This window comes from Chinchilla lanigera, unplaced genomic scaffold (assembly GCF_000276665.1).
Source record: "Chinchilla lanigera isolate Chin_1 unplaced genomic scaffold, ChiLan1.0 scaffold00058, whole genome shotgun sequence".
In the NCBI taxonomy this organism is placed as follows: Eukaryota; Metazoa; Chordata; class Mammalia; order Rodentia; family Chinchillidae; genus Chinchilla; species Chinchilla lanigera.
Genome location: NW_004955459.1, coordinates 13530572 through 13552655, shown reverse-complemented (window position 1 = coordinate 13552655; position 22084 = coordinate 13530572). Strand labels below are relative to the sequence as shown.

Here is a 22084-nt window from a genome sequence, read left to right as displayed (position 1 = left end):
AGATGAACAGTACTACTAAATAGAGCATTGAGAGGCATCACTTTCCGAGAATTTGAAGCACTACAGTTGGGGTCTTTTCTGGACATAAATTCTAAGGCACATATACTGAGTACTCTTCAGAATAAAATGGCAATTTGAACTCACAACATCTTCATATTTTCCAGAAGACTTTTATTTATTTCCAGAAAAGATCTCATGACTTCTCCAATTACAAATTCATTTGTTATGTGGGTGATAGCTTGTACCAGTAGAGTATATCAGCACCTCTTTTATTTCCACATGAAAACTATAAAGTTGCCAAATGTAGTGTCTCACGTTGTTTGATTTACTTCCTGGTGATGAAAGTTCACCTCCCAAATGAAGTAAACAATAGAAAATTAGTGCTAACTCTTCAGTGCCCTGCACAAAATCAGCCCTACGGAAGATGAACCCTTTCCCAAAAGGAGTGAGGACTTTCGGATTTACATGAAAAGCTGAATACATTGGCTACATCTTCAAGTGCCTTCTCAGTTACAGTGTTTTGAATGTGGGACACTCCCAGGCCTTTGAGCTTGGACTCACACCAACAATGGAACAAATATAAACATCTGAGAAAAATGAAATATTTCAGCAATAATTCAGAGAATTCTGAATGCAAATGGTACTACTTTATTATTTAACAATTTGTTATCTAATGGGATTTAATAGGCTAACATCAAGTTTATCTATTAATTGTATATATCACAAAAGCTTAGCATGGTCTCTGTTTTCAGGGAGACTTTCCCCTTTTTTCTCATTTTGTGTTCATCATAATTACCTGTGTTTTACAAATGGGTCAACAGATATTCTAAAAGGTTCATCCTTTTATGAATGTCAGTTATTTTAAGAATGCTGAAATGATTCAAATTTATTGATTCCATCTCTTTCAACAGAACTATCAGAGGTCACCTTGTATTTAAGTTGATGGAGCTGAAATCAAAACATTTCCTTGTCAAATTAACAAATATTTGAGAATCTGTGTTTGTTGCACTTACTCTTAATAATTTAGTGTATATGTGAAGCATTCTTAGTCTCACACCTCGAATATGGAAATATGACATGATGAAGATCCTGATTGTGTAGTGACTACTTGTGAAGAACTTTAAAAATAAAAAAAGGATCAGAAACTCTAACAAACAAAACAGAAAATACTGCAGCCCTCGGGTAGTTATCACTTGGAACCCCTGCCTAGGTGCAAATGATAATGATGCTCAAAGAAAGTTGCACTCGGTTTTGACCCTTGTTCTCATAGAATAAATTTATCATTTCCTGTCAGTTACTTTAATTTTTAGATTTATCCCTTTCTACTTTAGTTTTTAATTGTTAGGTTTTCCCCACAACAAATAAACTTTCAAAAAGTGGTACTTTAGAATTTGAAATAACACATAGAGTTCATACAAAATTGTACTTTAAATGAAACTAGATGAAAATTAGGGCAGGGAATACCCAATATGGTCAGATTTACTAATGAAACCCTTACACTAAACAAATATATTTGTATTTTACTTAATTCAGCATGATTCAGAACTCATAAAGTACTGTATCATTAGCAATTCAGCACAAAAGAAATGCACAGTTCTATCTCAGTAACCTCAGGTTAATCTTCTTAATTAAAACATTATCTCATTTAATGACAATTTAGATGCCAGTTAAATAAGGTTAATTATTACTGAGGCTTGTGTTTCAGAATCACAAAGGAGGGATTCTGTGGATTTGCAGTCTTTGTGGCAAATGTGACTGCTAAAAGCAAATAGATGAATTCCTCTAATATTCAAACTCTTAAAATGATTCAAATACTACGAGGTGCAAATAAACTTGCTATGTGTGCTTAATTTCAAAACTCTGCAAAAAAATAAAAATGTAACTGAGATTATGAAATGCTGATCAGCATAGCTTTGGAGATAGTTGGATATTTTTATGGATGTGTTTTTTTGTCTAACAGCTTCTAAGTGTTCATGCAAAAGCTAACTGGGATATCAATGATCCTGCTTAGGTATAAACTTATGATGCTACTGCCAAAGCAAACTGACTTCAAGATACAATCATTAATGCATCTTTGACAAAGTATGAATGTTGTAAACCACATCATTAATGAGTTCACAGAAAAATAATATTTAATTTCTGTATTACTTTAATCAATTTGTAGTGTCAAATAATGAAAATATAAGCACATATTTTCTTTCACTAAAGAGAATCAATATCATAACTATGACTATTCTTTTTACACTCACATATACTCTTTTAGACACTAGGTAATAATATTATCATTAACTAATTTAATTATGACACTTTTTTCAAGAAATAAAACCTTCTTTGCCTCAAAACATCAAACTGTGACTGTCTTAGAGAAGTTTTTGTCTCATTTTTGATTAGCAAGTAACTAAGAGTTGAGGCCCTTGCCCTTGGACCATAGCAAGCAAACAACTGGGTCGATAGTTGGACTCAGATATCTCTGAGTTACAGTCTAAGCTCAGCTGGTGCTCAAAGGTGGTCGTTTCACCGGCATCAGGGGTTTGAGCTTCATGCTGACTGCGAGCTTCAGTGATCTGTGGTTTAACACACCCTCAAGACTCCACTTATAGAAGCTGACTTCTGACATTGCATGTACAGTAGTAGAATAGATAGATGGCTGTCTATGTGTTCATTCATTATCTGGAAATCTTGTAAAAAACACAGATCTATAGATTTACACTCAGCCCTTGACTCTGATTCTGGGTCTGAATGCGGGTAGGTAGGACTAAGGAATTTCTGTTTCTAAGGTTCCAATGATATTGATTGCTGCCTGGCCCAAGAAAGCTTTCAATGGTAATGTTGATCTAACTGGAGACGTGGTCAAACTAAAAATTAAATGGGTAAAGCTAATATTTCAAAGGAGGAATATGACACCTAAATTAAAACAAGAATGATGTGAAAGGCAACTCAGAAGAATAAGAGTTACTGGAGGCCAAACTTCCCAAGACAAATGTGCCCAGGCCCTGGAGAGTTTAGGCAGTCACAAGCTTTGCAAAATCCAATTGTACAGTGTTCAGCTGGAGGCACGCTGGTAACTTATTTTCCAGGAAGCCTTTTACTGTATGAAGCATTCCCATCATCTCTCTTAATATTAACCGTACTCCTGTTGTGAGAACATTTCCTGACCCCTTTCTTTGGCTCACATTTCAGGGGTGTGTGGCACACTCCCCTGTATGCTAGTGTCTTTTGTTATCCTTTGTTTTTTTAACAAAACTGTTCTTAAGGAATGCTTACTAACTGTGAGTGGATCACATTATGTTACTCCTGGTCCTGACCTGACTTTGTCATTCACAGTTCCTCAAACACGAATCTGTGTGACAGCTGTCAATCAGTTTACCATTCTCTTTTGATTTTTAATTTAACTTACCTTTAATTTTCTTCTTCTCCTCTATGTTTCATGTGGTCTTCGCTTGACTACTCAGCCTTACCACAGGATAACAATGTTTTGTTTAGAAACACATTGAGCCACAAGTAATCAGCTGATTTGATACCTCACTTATTCAGGCAAATATCCCTTAGTTCTTTCCCCTCCCTCCTTCCCTCTCTCTCTCCTTTCCTTCCTTCCTTCCTTCCTTTGCTCATTCAAACTGTTTTGAGACATGCTGAAGAAAGTTCCCATTCCTATCCTTTTACTGCTTAGAGTATATTTAGAAAACATTTGGAGGCAATTGTCTTCAAGTGAATGAACTGAAAACACAGTTAAGCCTCATGGATTTAAGCTGTTGGCTTCTTGAATTATTAACATTTTACTTTGCACCAGTTTTTTTAAGTTCTGCATTTTCATCTTCAAAGTGGTTTTAGCTAACACTCACAGACAGGATATTTTGTAAGAAAATTCATGCAATTTTCACATATACTATGTGCCAGAAATATATCTGTGCTACACTTGCTGGTTACTTTTTAATAAAATTTTATTCAGTCGGGGCTAGGGATTTAACTCAGAGGCAAAAGCGCCTGCCTGGCAAGCGCAAGGTCGTGAGTTCGGTTCCTGGTACCGGAGAAAAACCAAAAAAAAAAAAAAAAAAAACAACCAAAAAAAATTTTATTCAGTCAAATCAAATTGCACAGCGTTACTCTGCCTGTCTGGCTTTCATGCCAGGTATAGGGAGAGGAGTTTGCTCACTTGTCTGGGGTCAACTAAACAAACAAGTCACCCCATTTTAGAAATCAGTAAAATTGAGAAGAAAAGCCAGGTAGATTTGGGGAATGTAATACATCAGGTTTTGTGGAATTTAAAGCATCTGACAGTCTACATGTGGATGGAATTCCTACAGTTCTACAAGTGGATAAGATGTCCTTCTCTCTCTCCCTCTTTTCCTCTCTTCTTTTCTTTTATAGTTAGTCAAGCCTTCCTGCGCTGTTCCTATGCTAAGAGTAGCTGTTTGATCTACCAGTTGTGTTGCATAGCCAGCCCTTCCAGTGCCATTCTAAGGAAAGAACACAGTAGCACTGCCTAATGCATAAAGCCATCATGGTTTCCTATCCCCTTTTATTGTCTCACTAAACTGTTTGAGAAGCAGTAATCTGCAAAAACAATTAAAAGCAATCAAGTTGTTGAATTTCAAATCATTTCGACTTCAGAGAAATTAAACTTTTCCCCCCTAACACAAAAAAGTAAAAAAGTCAAAATGCTTCTTCTATTTTTTTTTTCCCTCAATATAGTCTAATGCTTAATGCACTTGCTTTACAACTTTCATTTTCTCAAAGGCAGGTCAAGTGAACCCAACAATAAAATTATATGTTGTAAACCTATATGGACCAACTCATACTCTGGAACTTATGCCACCCGACAGCTTTAAATCAAGGTATGCAATTTCAATTTCACTTTCACATGGAAATAGATATTTTCAATCCAATTATCATTTTGTTACAGCTTAGTGAGAGATGTGATCAGCTCAACAATTCTACTTCAAAATAAAACTGAGGTTGCCTCCATTAGTAAGGAATGAAGTCATTCTGGGTGTCTGCCTGTTCCCAAGAAACATTTCATTTCAAGGTGATTAGCAGTGCCACAAAATGACTGAAGATACTGATACTGAGAATTGGGTCTTTTGCTGGACGTATGTGACAGAGGAGGACAAAGGGACATTTTCCATCAGATTTTCTTCCAGAATATAGTTGCTCCATTTTTATTTTTATGATGCACTTTGAAATAGTATAATCTCCCTGAAATTTGTATAGGTTTCCAACTTTCTACCCAGTGCTTGCCAAGGATTCTCTAGCATTCTTCTCCAGGCAGAAAAATGTAATGAGATTTTGTTTCATATTACTCTACACTGGAAGCCTTTTTATATAAGAAGTCTGAGTGGAGAAAAAGAATTGCATTTTATGTGTCAGAAGCATAAATTTAATATTAGCAAAATCTTCAGTAGTGCCAAATAAACAAGTAATCGTATTTTGAAATCCTGACTGTTCTCAAACTTCAGAGGAGCTGTCTGTCAAATGTTTCAGCCCTCTCAGAATTTACCACAGTCCTGGAGAAGTATGGAAACATTTTGGTATGCTGAGCTCAAAGTTCATTTAAATGATGTCTATAATCAATTTTGTACTAGAAATTTCACTCAAATGTTGACATATTTGGGAAAAATTCTGTCCCAGTTAGGGATTTTTACAGATCTAATGCATTTTGTTGGGCATGGAAAATTTTCTTACTTGGAAAAATAATAAAACTATAGTGAGTTTTTACTTTAAAAGCCCCACCCACCCCCAAGTTACCTGATGATAGGTCCCATGGGAATTCTTTCCAGGGTCATGGTGTCCTGAACTAAGAATTGGACAAGACTTACAGAGAAAGCAAGGAGAGAGTACATTTATTGAAAAGGTGTGCTCCACAGGGTGAGAGCAGGCAGGTGAACAGTTTCATACTGGCCCCAGTGATAAAGGAAAGGGGTCTTTTGTATCCCATATTCCTGGATTGGCTTCTTTCTCATGTAAATAAAGCACTTGAATAGTCATCCTATGAAGAACTCACATAGTCTGGAGCCAGATTTAAGCAGCCCTATCAAAAGACTCACTTAGCTTCCAGAATGGAATAAATGAATAAATAATTCAAAGTGTCACTTTTTTGATAGTCCTGCAGACAGCGATAAATTCAGATGAAGAATGGAAAATACTGCTTTCTGACAAGTTTCCGTACAGTGCTAAAGGGCCATGCAGTTTTTTGGGGTCCCGGGACCTGCACATCTCCTTCTGGTTTTTAAGAACTTCCACATCTTCTGCCTAGCTGTCCAGTTGAGTCACATGTCCACCAGCATTTCACTGTGTCACCTTGGGCAGGTCACAGTACCTCTCTCAGTGTCAGAATTCCCTGGTCTTGATTTAGTAAGTTCTAGGTGTTAGCCTTCATTTTTAAATCTTCACAGTGTGGATCACTTTTAAAATATGAACATTTTTCTCGAATATGAGCTAATGATCACAGACTTTCATTTTGTTACCTGTTTGTATAAATATAGATATGAGCATGTATATTTTAATTTACTAGTAATATACTTTCTCAATATCCTATCAAATCCATTGAAAGTCTTTTCTGTTTTTTTCTGAATTTGTATGTGTTCATAACAGAGCTACCTGTATTAACTGAAATACTGTTTTAATGTTAAGTAATAAAAGAACTAAATAATAATAATTTACACGTATTTTGTATTTCCTAAACAACTACTATATTTTTATAATCTTAAAATTATCTGGATAATCAATAAGTGAACTGTACTCCATTACTCTATGCAGTTATAAACCATCATTTAAGTTCATTTTTCCCAGCACACTTGAAACTCACGTGTGATTACCTCTTTCATCTTTATTCTAAGATAATCACTACAGTGACAAAAAACAATTGACTATACATGGTTATGCCTTTATAGGAAGAAAGAACAATATAAATATAAAAAGATGCTGTTTAGTTTTGTTTTGTTTTGTTTTGTTTTGTTTTCTTGGTACCGGGAATTGAACTCATGACCTTGCGCTTGCCAAGCAGGTGCTGTGCCACTGAGCTAAATCCCCAGCCCAAGATGCTGTTTTATAATTCGAGCTATCTTATAAACTATATTCCCCCAACATATACCACAGAGAAAAAAATTTGTTTTTACTTGATGACTTTAGGATAATATTTTGGTATGTTTGATTGTTTATTTTGAGACTTGGTTTAATTCTAATAACAAGTGTATATGATTATAACAGAAACAGAGCTACAGCTACCCTCATTTGGTGGACATCCCATTCCATCAGATGCTTATTCTCTAATCAAAGGCTGTAAAGAACGTAGATGCTAATTGATTGATATGTTTTCAGAAAAGAAACTGCAGGGGTAACATAACCTGGGGAAAGTCATAATTTGTTTTCCTACTACCTACTTTCATGTTGCCCCTTCATTTTATGTATTAATATTTAGCAATACATGCATAATTCGGCAAAAGATACTTCATCATACAAAATTAGACTCTGACTGCAGCCTTCCTTTACTAATAACTCAGTTCATACTCATCACCATTCAGTTCATCTTCCTTTGAATCATGGTCTGTGTTGACTCTGAAGAGAATATAGTGTGGTGACACCTAAGATAATGTCCTTCAATCTCCCCAGACTAGAAACTGTGGGAGTTAGATGAGTCAGTCATCTCAGATTGAGAGGAAGAAAATCTTTGCAAATGGTTGCACTGTGAACTTAAGGTTTGAGATTACTCAGTGCCTGTATTATAAAATTCAGGAATGAGTTTAAAGTATATAGTTAATTTCTAACCAAAAAAGATGTTATTATGGTAATGAATCATTCAAATTTAGCCATAGGCTACAGTAGTATCACATTGTTTGGTGGAAATGATGCATTTTCCTTTGTGTTCAGATCTCTTCCATCTGAAGAGCAAAAGTAATGATTTGTCCTTATTTTAGTCTTACTGTATCATTAGCATTATTTTTACATATTTTACATCTTCTGTAGTCATTCACATTTTGTGAGCCATTGTTCTCCACCTGTATCATAGATATGACCCTATCATATTGCTTGTTATTTTGAGTTTGATGATGTCATTTTCTCTTCATATTTCCATGAAGTGGATCTAGCCTACATCTTTTATTCTTCCAAGGAATATCTGTGCTTTTCCATGAAAATCCAATTAATAGGTTCATCAGTTCTCATGAGATTATCCTAAATGATCCTTCTTAAAATAATGCATAGTTATTAACAGTGGTCCTTGGAGGACACCAGCTATGAGTTAGTCATGAATGCCATTACAGTATATTTATAGGTTATCTTCCTGGGCTGTCTTAAAGAGAATGACCTCCAAGTAACTATATGTGTATAAAAATTATATGGCATACACAGAGCAGTGATTACACAGGGAGCCAATGAAAACACAGGGGTGACCGCTACCACACATGCAGGTATGTCTGCAGGTGAAGTTGAGGTCTCCATTTCACCTAGCCTTGTGAACAATTAGATCTCCTGCTTATGGGAAGTCTGTAAACTTGAGAAAAAACCCCTTACCTAGCTTGCCTCTATCTTCATGACTCCAGCATACCAGGAGACTTCCTGGTTAATGCAGAGCCACTGAATATAGAAACAAGCAATAAAACCAGTTATAAAAAAGAGACATTTCCGCTGGTCACTGGCTGTGGAACACCAGATCTAATGTGTTCCTGAAATGAAGTTTTAGGAAGGGAGCCACATCCACGGCACACAGGCCAGAGTGTGACATTTCCAGTAAGAGCACTGCTTGGTCTGTGGCAAGGAATAAAGGAACACAGGGAATGATTCCATTAGATATACATCTCTCCACTCTACAAATGTCGAGGTCTAATTCGGCTTCCATTCTGATTACTTCCAATAGTCAACCGCGGAAGTTTCCATGCTTAGAAATTACCCCTTGCAGAAATTTACAAATTCAAATTTGGAAAGAAGGTTCATTCCTCAGATGGTGGTTATGACATGCAAGATCATCCTTAGATATAAACAAGGTGCATATTAATCTAACTCACATCAAATTAAGTATTATTTATTAATAAGGCAACTTATTGCAAATGCAAATAATTGTGATATTTAATCACAAAACAGTATAGATGTATGGTTAGAAATGAATGATTATTTACTTGACAATTTTACATGTCAGGGGATGGGGACATAGCTCAGTGGCACAAGTGCCTGCCTGGCAAGTGCAAGGTTCTGAGTTCAATTCCCAGCACCAAAAAAAAAAAAACCCCAACAATTTTATATGTCAGCATAAAATATCAGTTATTTATCACTAGATTTGTGCTTGTTGGCTTTTAATTGTTTTCCGATATCACATTTTTTTAAAAAGTCACTATCATTTTATTTGGGGGCTATGTTGAAAGAGAAAGCACTCAGTTGAATATTTAAATTCTATTTTGTTGGTTTTTTTTAATTTTTAAACTCAGGTGTGTTACGTCCTCATCTCTTTTCAAATAAAAAGTATTGCTCACTTTGGAAAATTGAGACAAATTCTGACTGGGTTTGAAAGTCAACTGTGTATTAATTCTGTTTTGATTTTTTCCTCAAAAAATATAGACTTGTTGATTTTACAGTCTTTGGTTAATGTCTATAATAGTCATGCTAATTTTTAGATATAATTTGAACATTTATTTCTATGATTCAGAAATATATATTGTCACATTTTACTGTGTGTGTGTGTGTGTGTGTGTGTGTTGGGAACTTTGTGATCACATTATGTCTATTTCCAAACATACAAACTTATATATGTCATAAGGGAAAATATGTAAATTTTTCCCAATTCCCAACCATTTGGGGACATTTGAGGCCCCATCATTTAGCATCTTTATACTATAGTGAAAATTTTAAAGCTATTCAACTTCTTTAGTTAGAATTTTCTTTTGTTTTAATTTAGTTCAAGTAATATAACTAAAATTATTAGGGAAAATACACATTGTGTATACACAATCTGTTATAACAGATGGGGCCTGGCTCTTGGTACCCAACGGATAAAGACCAAAAAACTATTCATTTACCTTAGTAGACAAAGTTCGCAGGTATGAAATAGAGGAACATGAAGGTTTTGCAAAAAGCATAACTAGTAAGGTAAGGCCAAGGTTTGCCTTTTAAGTAGCTACTAATTATGTTTATAAAGAAATAAAGTACAGCATAGCTTAAAAGTATGTACCAATTTTGTACATGCATTAGCACTAACTGAGAATCATCTTTAATAAAATTCCAGCAATCCAATTATTTTTATTTTTCTAAGAATCTTTATTTTGGCAAAGCATTCATTCTCAAATTTTTCTGTATATTTATATAGTTATACATCATGTGTACTTATTTGTATTTGTATATATGATAAAAGGAAAGTGTATGTATATATATATTTTATACATCTACACAAATAGAGGTTGACGTGATATAGAATGCTTAGAATGTTTCAGATATTCTTGTTTGTAAAATAGCACATGTCTATTATCGGTACTGTGGAGATTTTCTGGCTCTAAAGATAAATTTTAACCCTTTTTCTAAACTAGAGAATATTATATCACTATGGTTAAGTGGGTGAGCAACACCAAGACCGTGGTGAGATGGTTAAACCGGCCCCAGAACATCTCCATCCTCACTGTGTGTGAAACCACGACTGGCGCTTGTAGTAGAGTGAGTATAAGTTACCTTTCTTCTATGTGTAACATGATGCAGTTTATTATTTCTTACAAAGGGAAACCAGGGAATCTTATGTATAAAGCCTTTAATATTTAACTTGAAAAGGTGATATAAAAAGATTCATCATGTTAGAAATATATACTTTAATACACAAATCTTCCAAACTTGGAAGTGAGCAGAAACAAATTATGAATTCTTAATGACATGAATGGTGGTTTAAGCCATAGTAGTATTTGTCTTCAAATATGAGATTTCTCTTGATTAACTTGTGATTGTAGGAAGTATCTTGCCTATATTCTTTAAATACACCTTTTTTCTGTAGTTCAGATTACTCTTATCAGGGTTTCTGTCCTTCAGTTATGTAAAAGTAGACCAAAAGTAGTTCTTAAAACTTATTTTGAAAGTAGATTATATTTTACTTTCTGAATTTAGTTTTTATAAACTCTACAGTCATCTCAATATGTATCACTTAAAATTCTTGGTGGAGAAAATGGGACAATCTGTTTAAGTTTCATATTTTCTTGTTGGCAATTGGGTAAAGGATTCTCAGATTATTTATCAACTAAATTTCCAACCTTCTGCTCTGGAAAAGACAGAAAAATACTACTAGACTGGCCTTTCTATGTTGAACAACAATAAAACTAAAATCATGTATAAAATAACTGTTTTCAGATATTGGACAAGAAGAAGAACAGGAAATGCTGGGCAGATGCTTTCACGCTGAAATGCAGCCCCAACCTGCTACTAACAATTCTTTTGAACCACGGGTCAGGGAGATGGAACCAAACACAGAACGATGCTCTCACTTATTTTAAGCAATGAGAATCAGAAACAAAGCTTGAGATGCTTCTAGTGATGGGCACACAAATCAGGAACTACAGAAGCTGGAATTGTGCAGAAAAGTTCTGCGCCAACCTGCGTGGCCGAGAACTTGGCTCGGTGCTTAGCTGTACATGTGCACAGCACATCTTCATATTACCTTGCAGAAAACAAACAATAAACATCTCTGAGCAGAGGAAGGGACTGTAGGCTGCACAGTACTTGGAAGTATTGGAATTATACACAATAAAAGTAGAGACATCTCTCACTAGAAAGACTGGAGCATTCAACTAAGCATGGAAAGTAGGGTAGGAAGAGAGTTTTCAGGAAGACTTTCTAAAGATTCTTTGAAGGTATCAAGTTCGTCTCCTTGTAAGTTAACTCTCTACCAGAGCAGTTTACTTTTTAAAGGAAAATGATAACACTTAACCAAGTAGCATTTATACCAATCACACAATCAAAATATAGTTTCTAGGTAGAGCAGTAGGAAGTACAACCCATTTCCTCCCTCAAAATTAGTCCATAAGAGCAGAGCTTCAAAGACAATAATTTGAAATTAACAGATATAAAAGTTTTAAAAACCTATTAGAAAAATAATTAACAAATCAAAGAAAGGTCCTAATAACTAAATGGATAAAAAATTTTAGTAGAGAAATATAAATATTGAAAACAGAGAAACGGAACTTCAGGAACTAAATTACAGTATCTGAGAGTGAATGGGCTTAACAGTATGTGAGATATTTTGTATTAATGAAAACAAAAAATCAAAACTGAAATACTGGAATGAAAATATCTGGAAAAATGAATAAAGCCTCAATAGCAATATGACTTGAAATATATGTAAAATTGTATACACAGAAGACAAAGAAAAACTAAGAAATAATGATTTTAATTTTCCAAAATTAGATGAGAAATACTAATTCATGTATTCAGGAAGTTCACAAATCCAAAATAGGACAACCACCAAGAAAAACTACCCAATTATTTTATATTGAAGTTGTTACAAATCAAATAGTAAGACAAGATTATGAAATTTGAAGCTTGCAGACATTGCTCAGTAGTAGAGCACTTCCTTAGCTTATGTGAGGTCCCAGATCCTAACAAAAGAAAAAACAAATAAAAGATACAAATCACTAGAGTGAATGTATAAGAGTAAGATTATTTGAAGAATTTTATACCAAAGTGATTTTTTCTTTGTTTGGTTTTTGTTTTAGTAGATCTGTGGATTAACCCAGGGACTCCCTAGGCAAGACCTCCCCCACTGATCTTTGCTCCCTAGTTCCCAATTAAAGAAACTTAATTCATACTTAGAAATAGTTCTGCCAAGATCAGGTCTTTATCAAATACTCGTACCTTTCTTGCTGTTTTGTGTTACTGTAACAAAATACCACAGACTGCATTATTTATGACAAATCCAAATGTATAAGACCACTGTTTTAGAGGCTAAGGAGTCCAAGATTGAAGGGCTGACAACTAGTGAGAGCTTCCTTGCTATATTGTCCTTTAGCAAAAGGATAAAGGAAGGTGCAAGGGAGACAAAAGGAAGTCAAATCCATCATATTTAGTAACATACTCCCACAGTAAAGATACTAATCTGTTTATAGGGTGAAGGATTCACGACCTAATTATACCTTACAACCTCCACCTCTTAATGCTACCACATTGGTAGTAAAATTTTAAGATGGTTTTAGAAGGCAACAACCATTCCAACAATAGCATTACGGCAAGGAATAGAGGATCCCATTCTTACACGTTCCAGAAGGAGAAAAGAAAGAATATTTTTCAGGTATTATTATAATGGTAAGATAATATGTACATTCAAACTAGACAAAGACATTAAAAGAGACAGTGTTTTAAACTGTTACTTCTCAAGAACAAATATACTAAAAAAAAAAAAAAAAAAAAAAATCATTTACCCTATTAACACACAATTCCGACAATGTAAATAGAGGGTGTAGGTCATGAATAAAGGGATATTATCAGAGGAAGTTATAATTGGTTTAGTGTTGAAAACCAAATAATATCAACCATTTTATAAAAAAGAAAAATAATTAATATTTCAGTACATGAAAGAAAAGCAGTTAAAATTCAATACCCATTTGTGATGTTTGAATATAAATGAGTTGGGAAAATCATGGTCCCTGTAAGAAAGGATATCCAGGAAACATTCCCACACTCAATAGTGAAACATTGATCTCATTCCCATGAAAATCAACAGAAAGTTAAAGACTTTATTGTTACTACTATCATGCAAACTAAAGGCCCTAATCAGAGTAGGTTAGTAAGGAACAAATGTCATAATGTTTTGAAAGGAACTGAAATTGTTTTTATTTGTAGATGATTTGTTTTGTGTAAAAAAGGGTAAAAAAATTACAAATAACACAAAAGAAAAGATCATCATTTGTAAGGCCAGTGTACCAACTTCAACTTTGTATTCAATTTTTCAGTTTTGATCATTTTATTGTGGTTATTTTGTGGGTTGTAATTTAAATGGGAAATGCTTGTTAAAGTGTTTCTGGGTTAAGCATATAAATGACTACAATTTCCTGTCAAGCTACTTTAGAAATAATATAGGTTTAATACCCTACTGATTGGTTTTGAAAAAGTATGCTACCACCACCTTCTATGATTCAGAAACAGGAGAAAGTGACAATAATAAAACAAATGGGGAAAAGCATAAGGAGATAATATGTCTGCAGGGCATACAGAATTTCCCTGAACTGTCTTAATACTTCTCTGTAAGTTTATTCTTGTTTCAAACTAAAAAAATCATAAATGGCAAAATATATTTCTCTATAATAACACTGTACTGAAAAAGCTAAAATATATTTAAAATATTTAAAGCATTAAATACATAAGCCTAAATTTAACAAATACTGTATGAATTCTCAATATTGAATATGACAATATTTCTGAAAGGCATTGAAAAAGATCTAAATAGGGCCAGGGATTTAGCTCAGCGGCACAGTGCCTGCCTGGCAAGCACGAGGTCCTGAGTTTAATTCCCAGTACCCTGCCCCCCAAAAAGAGTGAGAAAGACCTAAATAAATGAAATAAAAGCCTTAAATAAATGAAAGACTAGTAAATTTAATATTCTTGAATTCAAAAAGCTTGTTACTACAGTATCAATTCTATCCAAATTGAATTGTCATTTAAAAATAATCCTAATTGTTAGAGCAGAGCTCCCAGACACAAATTGTCAGTGCTGGGAAGAATGCACTCAGACAGCAAGCAAAAGGACATAACAAAGTTTAAAGCTCCCTCTACAGAAGGCTGCCAGACAGGAGCCTGCTGTCACTGGAATGTTTAAACCCTCTTACTGGGCTTTTAAACCCTAATCCGTGGAAGCAGCTATCCTTTAAATTCATTGGCTGAATTCAAAGTCTTACAATCTACTGCAGTTGGCTCGTGGAAGTGGAAGCTGCAGAGGGGAGAATCTGAAGGATTGTGAAGGGGAGGAGGAGCAGAGGGGACAGAGTGTGGGGAACCCGAAATCCCTGGCTAGTGATAAGCTACCTTTCCCCTAGCAATTTCAGTGTGCGGGATGGGGCCACTTACCTCTCTCTGTCCATGGAAAAGGCAGGGCTGCACTTTCTCATATAATTAAAGTGCTCTTCGAATCTGTATAAATATAAGCATGTTTTAAAATTAATATGAAAGTGCACAAGACCCAGATCAGCCAACACCACTTTATGAAGAAACAAATGTGGAAAAGTTTGTACTGCCTAATTTCAAGACTACAGTAACTAGAAAGCTACAGAAAGCTAGAGATGGTAAGGGAAGTACAGCAACATGCAAGTAGTAAATTGAATCGAATAGCTTACAGAGACATTGGCCCACATTTATAGGATCTATTGATTTCAACACAGATGCCATAACTATTAAATGGGGAAAAGTGGTCCTGGAACAACTGACATCCAAACGGGGGAAAAAATGATCTATGACATTCATTTCAAATCATATTCTAAAGCCAATTTGAGAAAAATCACAAAAATCAGCTCTATATCTAAAGCATAGACTGTTAGAGGAACATATAGAATGTAACTTTACAAATTAGGCAAAATATAACTAAGCATTAAAAAACACATGTGATGTCCTAAAAATTAGAAGTATCATCACAGGCACCATGAAGGAAACGGATAAATAAACCATATACTAGGGGAAAGTATTTTGCAAAATGTGCATCTGACAAAGAAATACGTAAACAAATCCTACACCTCAGTGTTAACGACAACCCAAGTAAAACATCAACTTATGTGAACAGATAGTTATAAGAAATATAATCACCAGATAATAAAGTATTGAAAGTCCTTAGACAGTAAGAAAATGTAGATTACACTGAGGTCTAAAAGCGTAGTTCAGTGATAGAGGATTTACCTAGCATTCCAGAGGATATGAGTTCAATCCCCAATACTACCAAAAAAAAAAAAAGTAAATAATAATAATGACTAAATGAAAACATAACAAGAGCTTGACAGCATTCTTTGGTAAGGATGTGGAAAGCTAAATTTTTCAGTTTTTTTGCAGAAATAACAATAAAATGGTACAACACTTAAAATATACTTTTTTGAGTTTCAAATGAACACAGTTGTAAACACAATATGTATAATATCCTCTGTTTACATATAAACATTAGTCAGGCATGATGGCACACATCAGTAATCTCAGTACCCAAGAGGCTGAGGCAGGAGGATTGCTGTGAGTTTGAGGCCAGCCTGGGATACATAGGTGAGTTCAAGGCCACCTCATTACATAGTGAGACCCTGTCTCAAAAAACAAAACATAACAAATATGTATAAACATAGTATGTATCATGTATTAAGTATATGTATAAGCAAATGTGCATAAATAAATGTATATATAAGCATACTCAGTAATTCCATTTCTAGGTATTTGCAAAAAAAAAAATTTACCAAAGAATTTTTAAAAGCAAAAGATAGTTTCTTTAGAAAAGTTTCATTCACAGTAGCTAAAAAACTGGCAACCATTTCATTATCCATTCATAGGAAGTATATTTAAAAAGTAAGGCATATCAATACAATGAAATGCAACTCAATAATTTAAAAATGAAAAGAAATATGATGATACTTTTAATGATAGTGAAACTCAAATGTGATGTGAAGAACACCTCAAATTCAGGATTATATAATGTACTGTATTCATAATGAAAGATTTTGATTTTCTTGATTTTTAAAATAGGAAACACTGACCTATAGGGAAAGGTCAGAGAACATGTACCTTCTTGGAACCTCTGGGAAGGGGTTAGGAAGGTTCTGAGGAGACGTGAAAGTCCAGCATGTTGAGGGGATGTAAATGTACTCACTGAACTTTTCACATTATACACTTAAGGTCTGTGGTTTCACTACCTATGGACATCTTTAAAACACACTTTTTAAATAGTCTGTGAAAGACAGAAATATATACTGAGATAGTACTCTGTGACGGGAGTGGTGAACATACAGGTGTAAATGAAATAGTTGAATCAGCCATTTACTTACTGGGTTTGACTCGTGCTTGTCACATCAGGCTTACACCAGTAGAAAATTTATCTCGGTCATTCTCCTTTTTCTGGTTATGCTATAGACAGACTAGGATTTCTCTATGCATTTGACACAGTGTTCTAGATAGTTGCATACTCAACTGATTTTCATTTAAAAATTAGTCTACATATGATCTAGTTAACCAGAGAAAATCTGTTACTTTCACTATATGAAGATAATCTAAATGTTTCCACTCTAAGTAAACACAAGGATAAATAAAAGTGCTACAATAAGAAAATAGATAAGTCCTGCCACATTATTCATTTGACACTTTATTGACATTATATCATAATTCTATGTCATGTTTGGAGTCTGTTTTATTTTCAGTTAATTGAAATAAAATAACCAGACAAATAATAACATATGAAGTTTTCAGTGCTAATGACTTTTAGGAAAATTTGGTGGTACTAAGGAGCAGGGGCATCATTATCTATTTTATTACATCTCTTTTCTAACTACCAAAATTGTTTACTGCTGAGGTACAAATAATTAAGGAATGGTTTCATTAGACATTTTCCTGATGTCTGCAAATAGTAAAGAACTATTAAATAAACAAACAAACAAACAAACCCCAAAACAGGAAGTGGTCAATTATAAAGAAATAGTAATAAAAATTTAGAAAACTTGTTTCATAGAACTAGTCAAAAATTATAATTAAACAGTTTGAAATGAGTATGTAGGAAAATCTCTAACATATTAGAGATACATGGCCTCTAATACGTAATCTCTAACAGTTTTCTTAACTTCAATATGTTCATTATTGAGTCATTTCTTTCAGAAAACTACAAGATATTTCATGTCAGTACACAGAAACATTGTTACTAAAATATGTTACATGTACATTTAATGTGAAGTTGAATTATTCAAATTTTGCTTCTGGAAATAAGGTTTTGGTTTTAACCATTTACAAATATATTTTAAAGAAATATATACATTTTATATTCTAAATTTTTGACTTTTTTCTTAAAACTAAGTACTGCAAGTAAGAAAAAGTGCCTATGATAAGACCAGATTGAATATTAAAAGACTGCCCATTTTTAAAATTTCATGCCTGCCTTTTTGCCTAGTTCCATTTGAGGGCTTAATAATTTTGTTTCCTCATGATGCCCAGAGGTGAAAAAAGACAGTGTCTGGTGGTTCAAATGAGGTAATCCCACAGACTGGGAAATGATCGACCCCTCGTGATGTATCTTTGTATAGGTGCAAATTCTGAAGGAGTTCCCATATACACAAAAAAATCCCTATAACTAAGCTATCCTTTAATTTGACTTCTCTACTTTTAATTTACCTTAAATCAATAATGTCATTGTGGTCTCTCATGATGTTTTTGTGGTTGAATAAAAAAGAAAATGTTGGAAGATGACGATGGGAAAATATTAAATTGGTATGTGCTTACTTTGGTCCTCAAGTTTCATGGATTTTTTTTTTTTAATTTCAGAAATATGAGATGACATCAGACACCTGGCTTTCTAAACAGGTATTGCATAGGTGATTCTGTCACATTATGGTCCTTGTAACCATTCTGTCCATCCATTTATCATGTAATCACTTTCTGTAAAAAATTACTTCACTCACTTGACTTTAATTTTTTAGTATGTTTGACAAAATGAATTGTTTCCACTAAAAAGTAATGACTGGGCATTTTAATGCGTTATTTCAAAATAGGTTACTTTGGTCTTCCATGGGATGTAATGTCAGGATAACATCAGGAATCCATTTTCAGGATCACTCATATAAGTAAACATTTGTGTAGATGAAGGACAGAGAGTTGCAATCCTTTAAAAGCAGAAGCCCCCTGCATTATTCAGCTTGCCCCTAGAATGGACCAAACCTCTGCACAAATTGGTCATTTGGAAGTTGTCCAGAAGAATTATGTTTTCCTTAGAAGTGCCTTAGCTTTTAAGAATGTTCTGTGACATAAATAAGCTTGGAATAAGATGAATAAAATAGAGTAAAAACCAAAATTCTCCATAGCATAAGTCAGACTGACAACTCAGAAGGAAACACAACAGGTTTCCCCAGTATGGCAGCAGCCATTTCACTGTGAACCCCTCACTGCTTTCTTGTGAACTGAGCTATGATTTGTTTGCTTGGGTTATTATTTATGTTATTCTACATGGGCTTCTTGTATTTATATCCTCTTTCTCGGTGCCATACATATCTATGGTTTCACTTAGCACTCAGATATTGAAACCTCCACGTTTATAGCCCCAGCCACTTCAGTGAGTTCCAAACATCCAAATTCAGGTTTGGCATCTCCTAAATCTGTCAAAGTAACTGCACACTCCTCAGGTCTTCTTGTCTTTTTTATTTCTGTGTGTGTGGGGGGGGTTGTTAATCTTTTTTACTTTTATTAGTACATGTCCACAGTCTATAATGATTACCTTCATAGTAGGGAATTGGTACGTGTATACAGCACGTTTCAAATATTCTTGTTCCCTTTTCTCCACCCTTTTTATTTTTCCAGAATCAGATTCTTTTTTTTTTTTTTTTTTTTTTTTGGTTTTTCTCCGGTACCGGGAACCGAACTCACGACCTTGCGCTTGCCAGGCAGGCGCTTTTGCCACTGAGCTAAATCCCCAGCCCCCAGATTCATTTTTTAAGACTTTATAAAATTAATTATTATATATGCAGACTAAAAACTAGACAAGTGGGCCAAAGCCATATAAAATATTTAAGGCAATGATTCTAGATCAAGATAGACTCTTAGATACATTGTCCATGCTGAATTACAATACTTTTCTTTTTCTCTCTCTTTTTGCCTATTCTGTCTCTTATGTCTATATATATATATAAAGTTTTCATTTAAGAGAAACCCTATGATACAGTATTTAGGCTTGTGTGTCTGAGTCACTTCACTGAACACTATGATCTCAAGATGCATCCACTTTCCTACAAGTGAATCAAGTTTATCCTTCTTTATGGCAGAATGGTGTTCCATTGTATACAGATATCACATTTTCTTTATCCATTCTTCTGTTTATGGACACATAGGCTGTTTCCAAGATTTAGCTCTCATTAATATTTCTGGTATAAATATGGGTATCCGTGTGTCACTGTAATATGACATCATTAACTCTTTTGAGAAAACACCTAGAAGGGAAATAGGTGGGTCAAACGGAATTTCTAATTTTTATTTTTTGAGGAATCTCCATACTTTTTATCACAGGATTCAATAATACAACTGTTAGGCAGCTAGCTAGTAAAATTATTAACACTGTGATCACCTGGAACATTTATTAATCCATATCTGTATATATAATTCATTACCAAAATATTGAATTTTACTTTTACAATTCTATCAAGTTAATTAAATTTTCTGTAATTCACAAACACTGCTTGTGTTCAAAGCTCAGGAACTACAGCCCCTTCTTAACTGGTGAACTACCAACCCCTCAAACACCTGCCCATATAGATACACTGTCCATGCTGGATTACAATACTTTTCTTTTTCTCTCTCTTTTTACCTATTCTATCTCTTATGTCTCTCTATATATTTATTATTATTTATATATTTATTAATATATAAATTATATATTCATCAATATTAATTTATATATTGATTTTACATATTTGTTCATTATTTATATATTAATTTATTCATCTACTCGTTATTCCCGACTGGCTGAGTGACTTCCCTGAAATTTACAGATATGATACTTGCTCCCAACATCATCCTCTTACTCCCGTTGCCTCACCTCAAATAATCTCTCTTCCCTCTGTCCTTCTGTAATGACCATATTGCAGGAAGATGCTCCGGTTCTGTGCATACAACCATTACGTCCTTAGTCTCCGTTCCAGCCATGTTAGCTCTCAACACAACAGGCCTTCACACGTGACCTTCCTTGTGAATGGGATTCTGGTGAAAAAGTGCTTATTTGATGCCTATTTAGTTCTCAGTTTAAGTAATCCACTTAAGGATTCACCTTCTCCAATCACCCTAACCATATCATATCTCCCAATAAAACTTCAATTCAAATGTTACATTCATGTAATGCTTGTACAGCTATTGCTGTGAATTATGTATTAATATTAGGAAAACAAGGATGAATATTTTTTGTCTTCCATTATAATTCAAATGTCTCATGTGGTATCTAGTATATAAGAATAACTCCTCATATATTTATTGACTGAATTAAAAAAAAGTAGCAGGACTGGACATAGGCTAAATAGTTACTTGCTTAAAGCTTAGATATACAAATAAGTAGATATATACATATATATTCAGTATACATTTGCATCTATATCTATAGATATCTATTAATGCAGAGAATTTATCTCAGTCAATGTTCAAGATAAAATCAGAATAAAAGATTTTGCAGTTTATAATGGACTGTCATTGTATTTTGATACTGAAAATAAAAAAAATAATAAATATTGATGTATTCTGATTTACTTTGCTTTATTGAATCTACCAGTCACATTATAACAATTTAATAGATATCATTATATATAAATCCAAAAATTGTTAGTTTATGAATGTGTTGGTTTTTCTCCGGTACCAGGAACCGAACTCACGACCTTGCGCTTGCCAGGCAGGCGCTTTTGCCGCTGAGCTAAATCCCCAGCCCCTGTTTATGAATGTTTATCTGGTTACTTTTCTCTTGTTGCAGAGAGAAAATACCTGATACCCAAAATTAAGGAAGGAAAGGTTTATTTAGCTCACAGTTTGTAGAGGTTGCAATCTATACTTGGCTGGCTCCAAGGCAGGGTGGCACAATGCAAAGGGCAACCGTTCATAGCGGCAGAAAACAGCCAGAGCAAAAGGGAGGAATGGTGGCAAGCAGCCTCTTTCTCTTCCTTACATACGCACTCACACCCATAATCCCAGCATTGGATCATGGATCAATCATAAACTTTAAAAGCCCATCCCATGACTGCATGTGGCTTTGGGGGAACATCCAGACACAATCCAAAACAGAAGAAATTTAAAGCAAATTATCCATTTATTAATTATTCAATAAAAAATAAGTTCATACTTTATGACATTTGATTTTTTTTTCTCCACAAATTCTCAGGTCGTTTTATTCAATGCTTAGAATTACATGAAATTCAAATTTAGGGGATGGTCATATTAGCAGAAATGA

At 34.2% G+C, this 22084-nt stretch overlaps 1 protein-coding gene across 3 annotated transcripts in view; it reads left to right on the top strand.

Annotated features, from left to right (window-relative positions):
* Dpp10 (dipeptidyl-peptidase 10 (non-functional)) overlaps positions 1 to 22084 on the top strand; it is a 1310731-nt gene that overhangs the window by 1214840 nt on the left and 73807 nt on the right. For all 3 annotated transcript variants that reach the window (XM_005397695.2, XM_005397696.2, XM_005397697.1), the window contains exons 10-12: positions 4738 to 4835; positions 10509 to 10632; positions 18436 to 18474. In XM_005397695.2, the coding sequence (XP_005397752.1) occupies positions 4738 to 4835; positions 10509 to 10632; positions 18436 to 18474 (261 nt within the window). The remainder of the gene's footprint in view (positions 1 to 4737; positions 4836 to 10508; positions 10633 to 18435; positions 18475 to 22084) is intronic.